The 13,438-nt window shown below is 31.7% G+C and overlaps 1 protein-coding gene across 2 annotated transcripts in view; it reads right to left on the reverse strand.

The window, feature by feature from the left end:
- The window catches only part of LOC143080127 (uncharacterized), a 96,394-nt gene that overhangs the window by 58,755 nt on the left and 24,201 nt on the right, over positions 1 to 13,438 (reverse strand). For both annotated transcript variants that reach the window (XM_076255824.1, XM_076255823.1), the window contains exons 17-26: positions 13,291 to 13,405; positions 8,507 to 8,784; positions 7,472 to 7,586; positions 6,515 to 6,657; positions 5,029 to 5,143; positions 4,176 to 4,354; positions 3,569 to 3,692; positions 2,669 to 2,826; positions 1,930 to 2,044; positions 209 to 441 (exon numbers count right to left, since the gene is read on the reverse strand). In XM_076255824.1, the coding sequence (XP_076111939.1) occupies positions 209 to 441; positions 1,930 to 2,044; positions 2,669 to 2,826; positions 3,569 to 3,692; positions 4,176 to 4,354; positions 5,029 to 5,143; positions 6,515 to 6,657; positions 7,472 to 7,586; positions 8,507 to 8,784; positions 13,291 to 13,405 (1,575 nt within the window). The remainder of the gene's footprint in view (positions 1 to 208; positions 442 to 1,929; positions 2,045 to 2,668; positions 2,827 to 3,568; positions 3,693 to 4,175; positions 4,355 to 5,028; positions 5,144 to 6,514; positions 6,658 to 7,471; positions 7,587 to 8,506; positions 8,785 to 13,290; positions 13,406 to 13,438) is intronic.

Below are 13,438 nucleotides of genomic sequence, written 5' to 3' on the forward strand. Positions count from 1 at the left end.
AGCCTAAGAGGCCCCTGCTTTTGTGAAATGTTTGTAGATACTAGAACATTCAATGAAGAAATTAGAATTATCAACAAAAACTGAAATTTTAAACCATACCATTCATTTTAAAGTAGATTATAGATAATAAACTATTCATGACAAATGGATGACAGAAAACAGCAACCCAAAGGGGTCAAAGAAAGCTAGTTCATACTAAAAACATTACCTAGTTTAGCAGGAGTCGGTATTGGTTGTCCAGGTATACGTGATGGTGTTGGTATATAGACCTGTCCAGTGATCAGATTGGGTTTCAATGTTGGTACCTGTGTTGGTCCATTGGTTGATCCTGGGCCTGGTGTTGGGGTAACTTCTGTACAGACCTGGGCCAGACAACAAGCATCTCTAGGATCTGTTTTCAAGGTACATCCAGGTTGAATATTTGGTTCAATTGCAGCACACCTAGCAAAACAATAATCTGTATATATATCATAATATTTCAGAGAGTAAAAGTAGTAAGGAATTCTCCCCGTCTTTGCTTTAAGCTTTTTTTTTCCATCCTTAAATATCATATGAAAAGTGCATTAAAATACTTCAATCTAACAACTGACAGTTCAGATTTAATAATATATTTATAAATAAAGACCGTTATTTTCTGTTCTCTGAAAAATTGACATCATCTAAAAATTTTAAGATCTACTATCCCAGTATAGATCAAAATAACTAAAACATGTCATTACCATTTAAAGTTTTGCCTACATACCACTACATGTTTTCACTACTTTATTCCATATACATCAGGGGTACTACTTGTACAAGTTAATTTTATTTACTTGAAGAAGTAAAAAAAAAATATACACATATAAGTAAATAAATAATGTTTGAATAATCTCCCCTTAATTATCTCAAAAATTTACTTGTATAAGTAAATTTTTTCTTACAATCCCACAAAAATCCTCAAGTTTTGAGATGTAAAATCATGCTTAATGATTTTTCCCAGGTTTGCTCAATTTTTTTATTACAGTTCAATTTTTCATCTCATTAATTCAACAAAGAAACTGATTAAGTGTAAATGATTAGTTAAGACATCTGCAAATGGTACACAATTTAAAATTCTATTAGAGCAAAGAAATCTTAAGAATTCAAGAAAAGAAAAAAGAATGACTTTTTTTTACTTATACAAGTAAAAAATTCTGAATGTTTAAGGGACATAACTAAGCCAATTTTTTTTTACCTATACAAGTAAATGAAATTCACTTGTATAAGTATCCTACAAATTTACTTATGTGTAAATTTTTTTTTACTTCTTCAAGTAAATAAAAATTACTTGAAAAAGTAGTACCCCTGACTGATAAAGTTAACACAAGCTTTGGAGATTGTTTTATACTTAGTTTTTTTTAAATTATTTTAATGTTTACTAATAGTCGCTATTATGTATGATGGCAGTTACAATCATCAACAATAGTTCTTAATAATTTAATTTTTGATGTAACGCATCTTCTGATTGGCTGATGTTGTTTTGTTTATCAGCTCATAGACATAATTATGCCATGTGGCCGTGACGTAATCAATGTTTTTCCATGGTTTACAATTTAGAATTAAATTATAAGAAATAATTGTAACATTTTATCGTGTCTATTTGAAATAACATAAAAAATGTGGACACTTTAAAATAACCCCCTACACAGATTATTGAGTGTACACCACATATTTGATGTAATTTCTTCATAGACAGAAAAATATTAGTCATTCCTTAAAAGGAGTTGCAAATGTACAATTTTTCAAGAGTGTTTAGCAACAAGTTAGACCTTCTTAGATATTTTTGATTGATTCTTCATGGTTAAAAGTCTCCTAGCCATAGAAGATTACAGAAGACACTAGGGCACTTCTAACAAATAATTTGAGGTTGATTAACAGCTGTTTTCATAATAAAATGATTCTCTAACACACCTTTGATTACAAGTGTATATTCCTCTGCTGGAGTCATCACATCGACATTTGAAACTACATCCATCGTCCCATTCCTGGCCTTGTAAGTAGCGTACTCCCTTGTATACACAAAACTCTGTAAGAATTTTTTTTTTTTTATTAATAAACAAGAATGTGTCCCCAGTACATGGATGCCCCATCCGCACTATCATTATCTATGTTTAGAGAACGCTGAAAATGGGGGGGAGGGGGGGGAAATCTCTTATTTGGCATTAAAATTAGAAAGATCATATCATAGGGAACATGTGTAATAAGTTTGAAGTCGGTTGGACTTCAACTTCATCAAAAACTACCTTGACAAAAACTTTAACCTGAAGCGGGACAGATGGACGGACGAACAGACCAACGGACGGATGCACAGACCAGAAAAACATAATGCTCATAAATTGGGCATAAAAAATTTATTCATCTATTAACAAATATTTTGTTAACTTCCAACTTCATCCAGCCACAAAAGTCTTTATTCAAACAAAATTAATAGAAGCATTCATAATATAATTCCTAAAAAGATCTTATACTTAAATTGTATTGATGTTTTTTTTCAATTAAAACACTTTTCATTTCATCAACTACTAAAAGAACTCTCTCGAGAAAACTTCTTGTGAGTACAGAGAACAGCTTTGTGATCAATAAAAAATCATTGTCAACTTTTCAATTTTATGCTTTAGATTTGAAAAAAACAATTTTAATATCAACTTACGTAATTGAGGTGCGAGTGTTGGTGGAAGATTAGTTATATTATAGTAGACACGGGTAGGTGGTGGTCCAGTCACTGTACACTGTGGCTTCTTACAACATGGATTACTGAAGTCTCTCACCATCTCACAACCAGGTTGTAGATTGATGTATACTGGGCACCTAACGATAAATAAAGGTTAATTAGCGGAAAAAACTTTGTGTTACCCTCACAAAATTGAAAGCTGTAATGAAGCCATTGAAAACCCATAACACAATAGATTTAAGGTGGTACCCAACACTTTCACTAAAATTAATTTGGCTCGTTTAAATTTCATAAAATTTTGACAAAGTATAGACTTTGTCCCTTTGACAAAAATATAAAAAAATCAAATAATTTGAACCAACCGTTTTCTCAGAAAAATTACACTGGTTATATAGCAGTTTGACAAATACTAATTTTGATCATTTAGAAGCTTAATATTCCCTTAACAACATAACGTAATTAAAATGTTTAGCTGATTTTACAGAGTTATCTCCCTGTAGTGTTAGGTACCACCTTAAATGCACTGTAGATTTATAATATTTCATTAGTTATAAGTTTTCTGAATATTTTGTTGATATAGGAAAGTTCACATATTTACAGCAAAAATTATTGATGTATAATGAATTTATTTCCCCATGGTTTGTTCGATTCAAATTTTATCCACAGCTTTTTAAAAAGTTGAAATCATTGCTCAGGTGAAGCTGCTTGCTTTAGGTGAAGCTGCTTGCTTTAGGTGAAGCTATTTGATCAGGTGAATCACTTCTTAAGGTGGAACCTCTTGATCAGGTAAAGCCTCTTGTTTAGGGTGGAACCTGATCTGGTTTGTTTATTAGAACTGAAAGGGTTATATTCTATGATTCATTTCTATGAAGTTATTACCTGTCTGTACAAGAGTAAACTCCCTTTAATTCATCTTCACATGTACATGTATAATCACAACCATCTTCCCAGATAGCTCCTTGTTTGTATGCCTGACCTTTGTATATACATACATTGCTTCTACCTACAAACATATTAAGATTGTATTGTCAAGTGAAACATGATATTAACACCCAATATGTCTTTTTTTCAATTGCAGAAAATGATTTTAACAAGTGTTAAATAACCCGCTATGCACGTTATTCAGTGTGCACCACATTTTTTATGTTATTTCTTCTTAGACAGAAAAAATATTACAGTCATTCCTTAATTATTAATATAGAATGAACTGGATAACATTAAATTCCTAGAACACTTCAATCCCCCACACACTTTTCAAATGCATTTTTCAGTAATATAATTATAATTCTATTTTAGAGAAGAGCACACTATAACAGTTAAACAATATACCTTTTCAGACTCTATTGCATTTTGGGTAATATGTAAAAATTGAACATTAAAACAAAAGTGATTGACTAAAATTGTTCCAAACAATGAAAATTCAACCAATGAAATCACATTAGTCTCAAGGTTCTGAAGCAGAGTATAAGAAACCAGGCTAACTTACCATTAGTACCAGTCTCTATTCCCTGATATTTTGCAGGTGGTACAATAGCAGGAGTAGGATTTGGGGACTGGGTTCCTGAAGTCTCATTGACACAGACTCTCATCTGACAACATGTTGGGTCCCGAGGATCAGCGATCAATTTACATTTAGAGTCAGAACTAAATGGATACTCTGGACATCTATTGAATAATCATATGATATATATATAGATGCATATAGAATGTATAGGAACATGGAAACAGCTTTCATCTAAGCTGATTGTAATTAAAAACATGAAAACAGCTTAGTTCATTTTGAAGTATTCAAATAATAAAAGAACAATTTCTCTACCAATATTTCATTTTGCAAAAAATCAACTTATAAAAGTACAGTAATTGCTTAAATCAAAGTGTGCATTTATATACATACGTGCAATTATCACTGTTTAATCTTAATGAATCAAGTTTTAAATTGTGGTGCAAAAATTTATAAAAACTTGTAGTATTTTGAGAAATGGCAGACATTTTTGCACACAAATAGTACACCTACATCCCTTCAACTCCCAGCTCCACTCTTTATAATGAAAACCATAATTTTTTAGATTATTTGTGATAAGTTTATAAATAATTCCTAATCAGTATTTTTTTAAGTTAGATTTTTTTTGTGATAAAATTAAGTTACATACACTTTGGAGACATAAATATTGTTAAAGGTTAAGATCTGTTAATGTTTATTCAAACATTGTATTTATCTATTATTAAAGCTCCATCCTTAAAAATTATTCTGCAATGATCTCTGAGAAGTACAGCTTTCAAACCCCCAAAAAATCATTTTATATCAAATGTGAAAATGCTTAAATTGTTGGGATGCTTACCGACTAAGACATCTGTAAATACCATTCTCAGCATCTTCACAGGTACATCGGTAACTACAACCATCATACCAAGTTTGTCCTTGTTGGTAGTATTGTCCGTTGTAAGTACATACTCCTACAGAAAAATTAATGTTATTATGAGGTATGTAACCTTATTCTTATAGATTTTACACATGACTAAAGTTTCATGCTTTTTAACATACATTTATGCAACAGATACAATTCTTATACATTTTCATTCAAAAGTAAAAAATTTAAGAATACAAGAGTAATGAATTACATACAATGAACATCTGAGGCATAAATAATATAGTGCAAAAATAATAACAATGTGTGGGTCTAAATCATATTTTCAACTTTAAAGATTACAATAAAATTGAGAATGGAAATGGGGAATGTGTCAAAGAGACAACAACCCGACCAAATAAGACTTTTTTTTTTCATAGAGGCCTTATCAATTATCAGACTGAGACTTCAATATCAGCAAAAGGCCTTGATGGCTGTGTGGTCTAAGTAGTTCATGTACAGCAATCAGTCAGTAGGCTCTCAAGGCGATCTTACTTCCTCCATATTAATAAAACTGGCCTCCAAAAGAAGGCTAAAGTTGTATTCATTTTACAGTGGGAACTTAAAATCAAAGATTTCACTGTTTTAAGCTCAATGCTATGTATCAATGATTGTATTTGGTTCAACTACAATTATGAACAACTTGATGTTTTTTTTCTCACTGTTGAAGGCCATGAGGTTGCCTATAATTGCTTACATCAACTTTACTTGAACTTTGGTATTGTGTCATTGGCATTCATACCACATCTCCTTATTTCTAAATGATAGTTAACTCCAATTTTAGATATGACATCATTGATAATTAGATTCATCATACAATGCTTGTCTACAGTTAGACAAAAACATATTATTTTGATAACTTGGACATTAAATTAAATATTTCAATGATAAATTTCTTATAATATTTATGCATAGAAATCAGTGTTGTGATCAATGCACTGTGTTTTGTTTTAATCAAAATTAGAGATATAGTCTTGAAAAAAGATTTAAATTATCAAGCCAGCCTCATAAGGGACTTGATTGCATCAATGATATCTTAATCCCAGAATTCTTACCTTGTTTAGATGACTCTGTTGTCCTTAACGTACTGTGTTTTGTTTATCTCAAAATTAGATATGAAGTTTGGAGAAAAGTTAACTATCAAACTAGCCACATAAGGGTTTTGATTGCATCAATGTACTGTAAATTCAGAAATTATTGCGTGCATTTATTATTGCAATTTTGTCATTTTAGCATAAAATGCGAATTTTTATTTTTGCGATATTGAGAAAAATCTGGTCTAATTCAAATAAAAAATTTCAAAATGCAAGTTTAAATTACAAATGTATTGCGATTATAATCCTGTCGCATTTTTCACAATAATAAAAAAAAATTGCAATAATTTCTGAATTCACAGTAATCTTTATTCCACAATTCTTACCCTGTTTGGATGATGGTGTTGTCCTTACTCCTGTGATTATTTCATATTGTGGATCAACTGGACACTTAGGTTTTTTACAACAAGGATTTAATGGATCTTGAAGAAGGTAGCATTTTGGTGGCAAATTTGTAAAGTGGACACACCTAAAAAGATAGAGTAATTTGTCATTAAGATGGTACCTAACACTTCAGGGAGATTACTCTGTAAAGTCAGCGTAATGTTTTAATTACATTGTGTTGTAAAGGGAATATTAAGCTTCTCAATGATCAAAATTGGTGTTTGTCAAACTGCTATATAACCAGTGTAATTTTTCTGACAAAACGGTTGGTTCAAAATTTTTGAAATTTTTATATTTTTGTTAAAGGGTCAAACTAAACACTTTGACATAATTTTATGAAAATTAAATGACCCAAATTAATTTTAGTGAAAGTGCTGGGTACCACCTTAACAGCAATTTCATCTCACTAAATTATAAAGTGTTAAAGATAAATGTTTGACATGCTGATGAAGAGCATGCCCAATATCACTTAAGCAATTTTTAATATATATAATAGTGTCTTAAATATGTTTCATGATTTAATTATAACTTTGAACAGAAATTATTTGCTCAAATTAATCTTTTATGATTGATTTGTCGATCTATTACATCTAGACAAAAAAAAAGCAAGTTTGCTTGTGAGTAATTTCTCGCAATGGAACCCGTTATACATCTTCACCAAACAGCAAGTTGATAAGTGATAGATGTCAAAAAGAGAACCCGCAGTAAAGAAACTTTCATATGAAGCTTGATTCCAAATTTCAAATAGTCTTAATTTTTTTGAGAAAAATGTACTGGTGACCAAAATAAATGTCATCATTTAACAACTTGATGTAAAATTAAAATCAAAATTTAAACAGTGTATCCTAATCTAAAGAACAAAACACATATATGAATATTGTAAATGTCAGAGTACCTACTTTTCTACACATTTGTAATGACCTGTTATGCCGTCATCACATATACAGTTATACTGACAGCCAACCTCCCAGGTCGCTCCTACGTTATAACGTTTACCATCATACTCACAGTATCCTGAAATGTATCACAAAATTTCAGATCAGAAAGTACATTCACTTTTTTTTTTTTATTAAACATTTTTTTAAATAAACTGTACAAAAAATGTATCAAATTTATTATCAACATGTAAATCATTATCAAAGAGACAGGTAAGGAAATATCAATGGACTAAAAATGAACAATGTATCTTTTTGGACATAGATAATGCCCCTGCCCGCATATAATTCTACAAAGGGACATAACTCAAGAAATGTAAATGTGACACAAACTAAAGTCAAGCATTGTGTATAAATTTCTTAACATTAGGTTAAGACAAACTAAGTCATATGTCTCAAGTCAGGAGACTGTTGTTCAGTGGTGGTCATTTGTAAATGTGGTTTATAGGTGTCTCTCGATTCTTGTTTTTTAAATAGATAAGACCAGTGGTTTTCCAATTGAATTATTTAACACTAGTCATTTTTTTTTATATATATATATACCCCGTATATGATTATGCATTAAAGCTTATATGAGAACAAAGTCTTAACATTAATTTAATTTTTACGATTTTGAGAAAAATCCTGTTTAATTCATTTAAAATTTTTTAAAATGCCAGTTTAAATTATTGCGTTTACAACTCTATTGCATTTTTCCCAATAATAAAAACCCTGCAATAATTTGTGAATTTACAGTACTTTGTTTGACTACTTTGATTACTATGGATTCATTGTTTATATACTTTAATATGTTTGAGGATTTTGTTGGTACAAATTTAAATGTCAAACATAGTTCAAATCAGTGATAATGCTTGAATACAAAATAAAGTTAAAAATCTAAGAAAAAAATCTAAATCCTTGAAAATTAGTTCCCATAGCAACAAATGAATCCACAGTATAAGTGCTAACCCACATCTTAATTTACTTTTAAAAGCCCAAAAAAGAAAGTGCTATACTAACCTCCTGCTGACAGTTTTCCTGGATCAACTGTGGGAGGTTGTGGTGTGTTAACTGTGTTTTTCAAAATAATATGTGCATTAGTAAATCCCTGGTTTTGGGTTGCTCCAGTCTGAGGGGAGACAACTGCGTATGTCAGTGTAGACTTTCCAAATGTTGGTAATGGTTGAGGTACTTTACCAAGATTAGCATCAAAGGTACATTTTGGAGCAGTACAACAAGGATCATTGAGGTCTGTGCTCATTACACAGGTTGGGGACATGTTTGTGTATTTTGGACATCTGAAATTTAACATTTTGAAAAATTATTTCTTGACCTCATCATTTGATTATTGATTAGAAAAATTGACCAGGGGTGTGGAAATGCTATGCCAGACTCGCCCGACTCGTACATTTGAACAACCGGACAAGTAATTAGTTTTGTCTTGGTTGCCGGTGGACAAGTAAAAAAATATACAAGACAAAGTTCAAATCCAACAAAAATATATAGAATAAATTTCAAAACGTATAAAGATGTTTAATTTATTTAAAAGAAGCCAATGTTCAGCAGGTAAAAACATCAATGTTCATGACCCATAAATATTGCATAAATAACGGAAATAGATCGATTACCAAAATAAATAAAAACAAGTATGCGAACCCAAGTCGCGTAACATTGCATTGGCTTTGTCCATTGACCCGGGTTCGTCGATTAGGTTTTATCCATCATTCACCACAAATGTCATTTCTTTAGATTTTGTATCGATATTCAGATTGATAAATACTTAATAAAACACCGGACAAGCAAGACAAAAATAGTAATGAGTCGAATAGAAAACTTAAACGCAAATGGAGGACATGCAGCATTAAAAAAAATAATACAGAAGCGAGAATTTCAGACATCGTGGATATCAGATTGGCCCTGGCTATCTAGGATGGGAAATAAATAAATGTTTTGTCTTATTTAAAGATGAAAGCTCAACATTATTTGTTGTTAAAGTGGTAAATAGAAGGGACGATTTTATTGCCCATCAAGACAATTATCAAGAAAAAACAAAGTGTGTCAGTTGAAAGAAACCCCAAAAAAAACAATAGTTTATCTATTAATTAGTTTCCATTTCTTTACTCACTGTCATCAAAATTAGTATATGTACATGTACCTACTGGCTACAATTTTTATTCAAAAACTGCTGCAAAATTGTCCTTTACATGTCATTTCATTGGTTGGTTTGATGTTAGGTTTCTGTCCCATTGATGTTAACCCATTTCCTACTTTCCTAAATTTTTACACATAATCAAATGGATTTCATTTGTTTGTGATGCAAAACAGTGCTAAGAATCATATATAAGGCTTAGCTAACAATGGAATACTTCAATATTTATTGGGACCATCAGGGCAAGTAACTTATTTTCTGGACAAGTAAAATTTACAGTTTTACTTGCCCAGGGACAAGTGCTCACAACAAATATTTCCACACCCCTGTTGACATTTTCTAATGTAGTCCTCTCAAGAGTATGGTTGGGACATTAAGAGAAAGGTGCATAATAGAATATTAATTCACTAAAATATGTTTTTTTTTTCAATCTAATTAAAATTAGTTCTCTGCACTTGCTTCTCGTTGTTTGTATGTCACCTGACATATAAACATATATGTTGCCTGACATATAAACATAAATGTTGCACGACATATATACACAAGGACCAAGTGCGACATATAAACAACAAGTAGCAAGTGCAGAGAACTAATTTTAATTAGATTGTGTTTTTTGAACTAAATTTGAGATCAACAGTTTTTTCAGACACATTCCCAAGAGAAAACGAAAACGGGATCGATCGGGATCCCAATGCAATCCCGGTGAAATTGTCGGGATAAGCCAGGATAAGCATCCGGAGGCGGGATCCCATTCGGGATAAATATCTGAAACTGGGATCCCATTCGGGATAACTGTCTGAAGCCGGGATTCCAGTCTAGATGAAACGGGATAAATATCGGACACTGGGATCCCAATCGGAACTGTTTAAAGCCGGGATCCCAATCGGGAAAACTATCTGATGCTGGGATCCCAGTCTAGTTAAAACGGGAAATTGTCTGAACCATAATTAATTTATGTTGTTGAAAATATGCAAGTGTTTTGTTAGTGTATACATATGTCTCTAATAACATCAAGTATAGGTTATTGGTGTTAATTAACAATGTGTATGACACCAAAGCTGTCAGGTGAAGCCAATCACATTTAAGTGTCACTTAATATTCAGTTTGACAGATATTTACAAGTCAGAAAAATGCCGAGATTTTCACGATAAAAATGATACTGGAGGGCGTCCGAGGAAATGTCAACGGGTGTTTTGCCAGACAAGCTTGGGCGTTTCTAATGTTCCCCAAGTTCTCATAAGTGCGTTTCTATTAGTTGTCGTCCGGCATCAATGATAAGATAATGACTGACGTCGTAAAAACTTAGGTAAAATGTTAAAAAAAAAATGGTGACCACGTGCTTTGTTTTCAATTGTACCAGTTCGACCCAAGAAAATACTGTCCTAAATAATGCGGCCACTATCTTATCCGCATGCACCAGGTGCCGATTAGGGACGACATCAAAAGTTCAAATGTAGGATAAAAAACTTAATTCACATAGTTTTTTCGCTGACCCCCCTACCCCTCTTCTTAACTTAATTTGGGCAAAATTGATTTACCTATATTGATATATGTAAAATCGATTTTAGATTAACAAAACTTGCAGCAATGTTGACCCCCCACCCCCAAACTATTCGATTTAAGTTTTTTATCCTACATCGATCTTTTGATGTTGTCCCTTACTAAAGTATTCTTTTCTTATGTTTAGTCAAAACTGGCCAGTAATTAATTCTTTTATGCGATACCCTTAATTTATTTATAATACCGTTACGGAGACAGATCAACTTGGCCGATATAATTTGGGGCGAGATTGTCACGTCGACGTTTGTGTACTGGTAAAAACGTCATCAAAATTTGTTTACGCTGAATTATGGCAGGACGAAGATGAAGATGTTTTCAGATAAGTGCATTAATAATTTAATTTAACATGTGTATATGTGCATATAATGATTATAAAAATAATTTATTGAGGAACTATGATTTGTATGGTTTTTATCTGAGCAAATCAACATCAGAAAGTCTGAAAGCATAAACTGAAAATATATTTATTTTTAACATATACAATGAATAAACTTGTTAACTTGTCACATAACAGGCATAAAAAGTAGGTATGTCAAAATTTAATTCAGTTGTGTGTATGTTTATTTGGTGAAAATAATAAGTCACTAGTTATTTATCGTCAGGGGATAAAAAAGGGGGAAGGTCGTTAATTTGCAAAAAAATTAAAATAACCTTCCAAGACGTCATAATTATTTGGACTAGCTTCCAATCTACTGTATTCTATAAACATTAACATGCAATAATATTTCTATTGAATTTGTTGCTTCAAAACGTATTGAACAAATGATTCTTTGTGGATTTTTTTGATACTTTTAGGGGATATATACTGATCTTTTTAAATGGAGCTGCCAACGAAACAGATTGCATGCAGATATTCCAGTTACCATAATTTACTCAGCAATTCTAGTTGGAAGTACAGAGACAGCAATTTAATTAACAGAAAAGAAAACATGACATGTATCCTTTTGCATAAATAACCCAGGAATCCCAGTGGCAGTGCAATTTGAATTGGTGCATGTATATCCTGCTGGTATTTATTTTTGGGATCCCGCTTTTTTTTCCGGGAATCCCAGTATATTTCCACTGGGATTTACATCGGGATCCCACTTCTTTTACGGGAATCCCGAAATTTTATCCCAGTACATTTACATCGGGATCCCGCTTATTTAGCGGGAATCCCGAAATTTTATCCCAGTGGGATCCCAATTGAATTCCCACAATATCCCAGTATATTTCAACCGGGATTTACATCGGAATTCCCGGACTTTTGGCGGGATTCCCGAAATTTTATCCCGGTGGAATAAGGTGGGATCCCACTTGGAATCCCATCAAAATTCCAGCCGGGATTCCAGTGGAATTCCAGATTTATTTTCTCTTGGGTTAATATCAACAAACTTTTATGAACAGATCTATGTCTTTTTTAAAATAATTGCTATGTATATGATATCTTATTCAAAGTGCTTGAGAGCACTGAAGGGTAAAGATTGCTTTCATTTTGCAATTTTGTGAATTTTGAAAAAAAATTATTTATATTTTGCCAGGAAAATCAAAAATTTAAGTTAGAGTTATCTTCCTTTGTTTATGATTGTACATTTGTAGTTGATCCAATTATTAATAACAGATTTTTAATAATTGAAAACGCATTTTCTTGGCAAGTAATTCAAATACACATCAATTTGTAAATAAAATATCAAAGTATAAGATGTCAGTAATAAGTTGCATGACATTGATTGGATAAGAATCTAAATAATGATCACTTCTTTGCACTCTTTTGTTTGAACCATCAAAGTATTGATAAACCTTGAAAGATTTAGATATCAAGTCAACAAAAAACGGTTTTGATTATAAATACAATCTTGACCCCAAAATTTCATGTATACTTTACTACATAATTTACATTTACTCTAAACAGAAAATACTGTATAGCAGGTATTTTTGCAGGTGTAAAAATTTCGTGATTTTCATTGAATAAAGTATAGCGGATTCAAAACATTTCTCAATACCTTTGCATGTGCACTTTTAAATTGACGAAATTTATTTTGGAGATTTTGTTCTATTGGTGAAAATAAGCAAAAATTTACACACCTACAAAAATAACCTGCTATACGGTACTTACCTTTCCCTGCATGACAATTGGCCTTTGGAAGCATCTACACATACACAGTATTTGGAACATCCATCCATCCAAGCCTGATTTTGTGAATACACTTGTCCATCATAAAGACATCCCGCTGTATAATAAAGGTTCAATTTGTACAATAATC

Source organism: Mytilus galloprovincialis, chromosome 6 (assembly GCF_965363235.1).
Source record: "Mytilus galloprovincialis chromosome 6, xbMytGall1.hap1.1, whole genome shotgun sequence".
NCBI classification, from domain to species: Eukaryota; Metazoa; Mollusca; class Bivalvia; order Mytilida; family Mytilidae; genus Mytilus; species Mytilus galloprovincialis.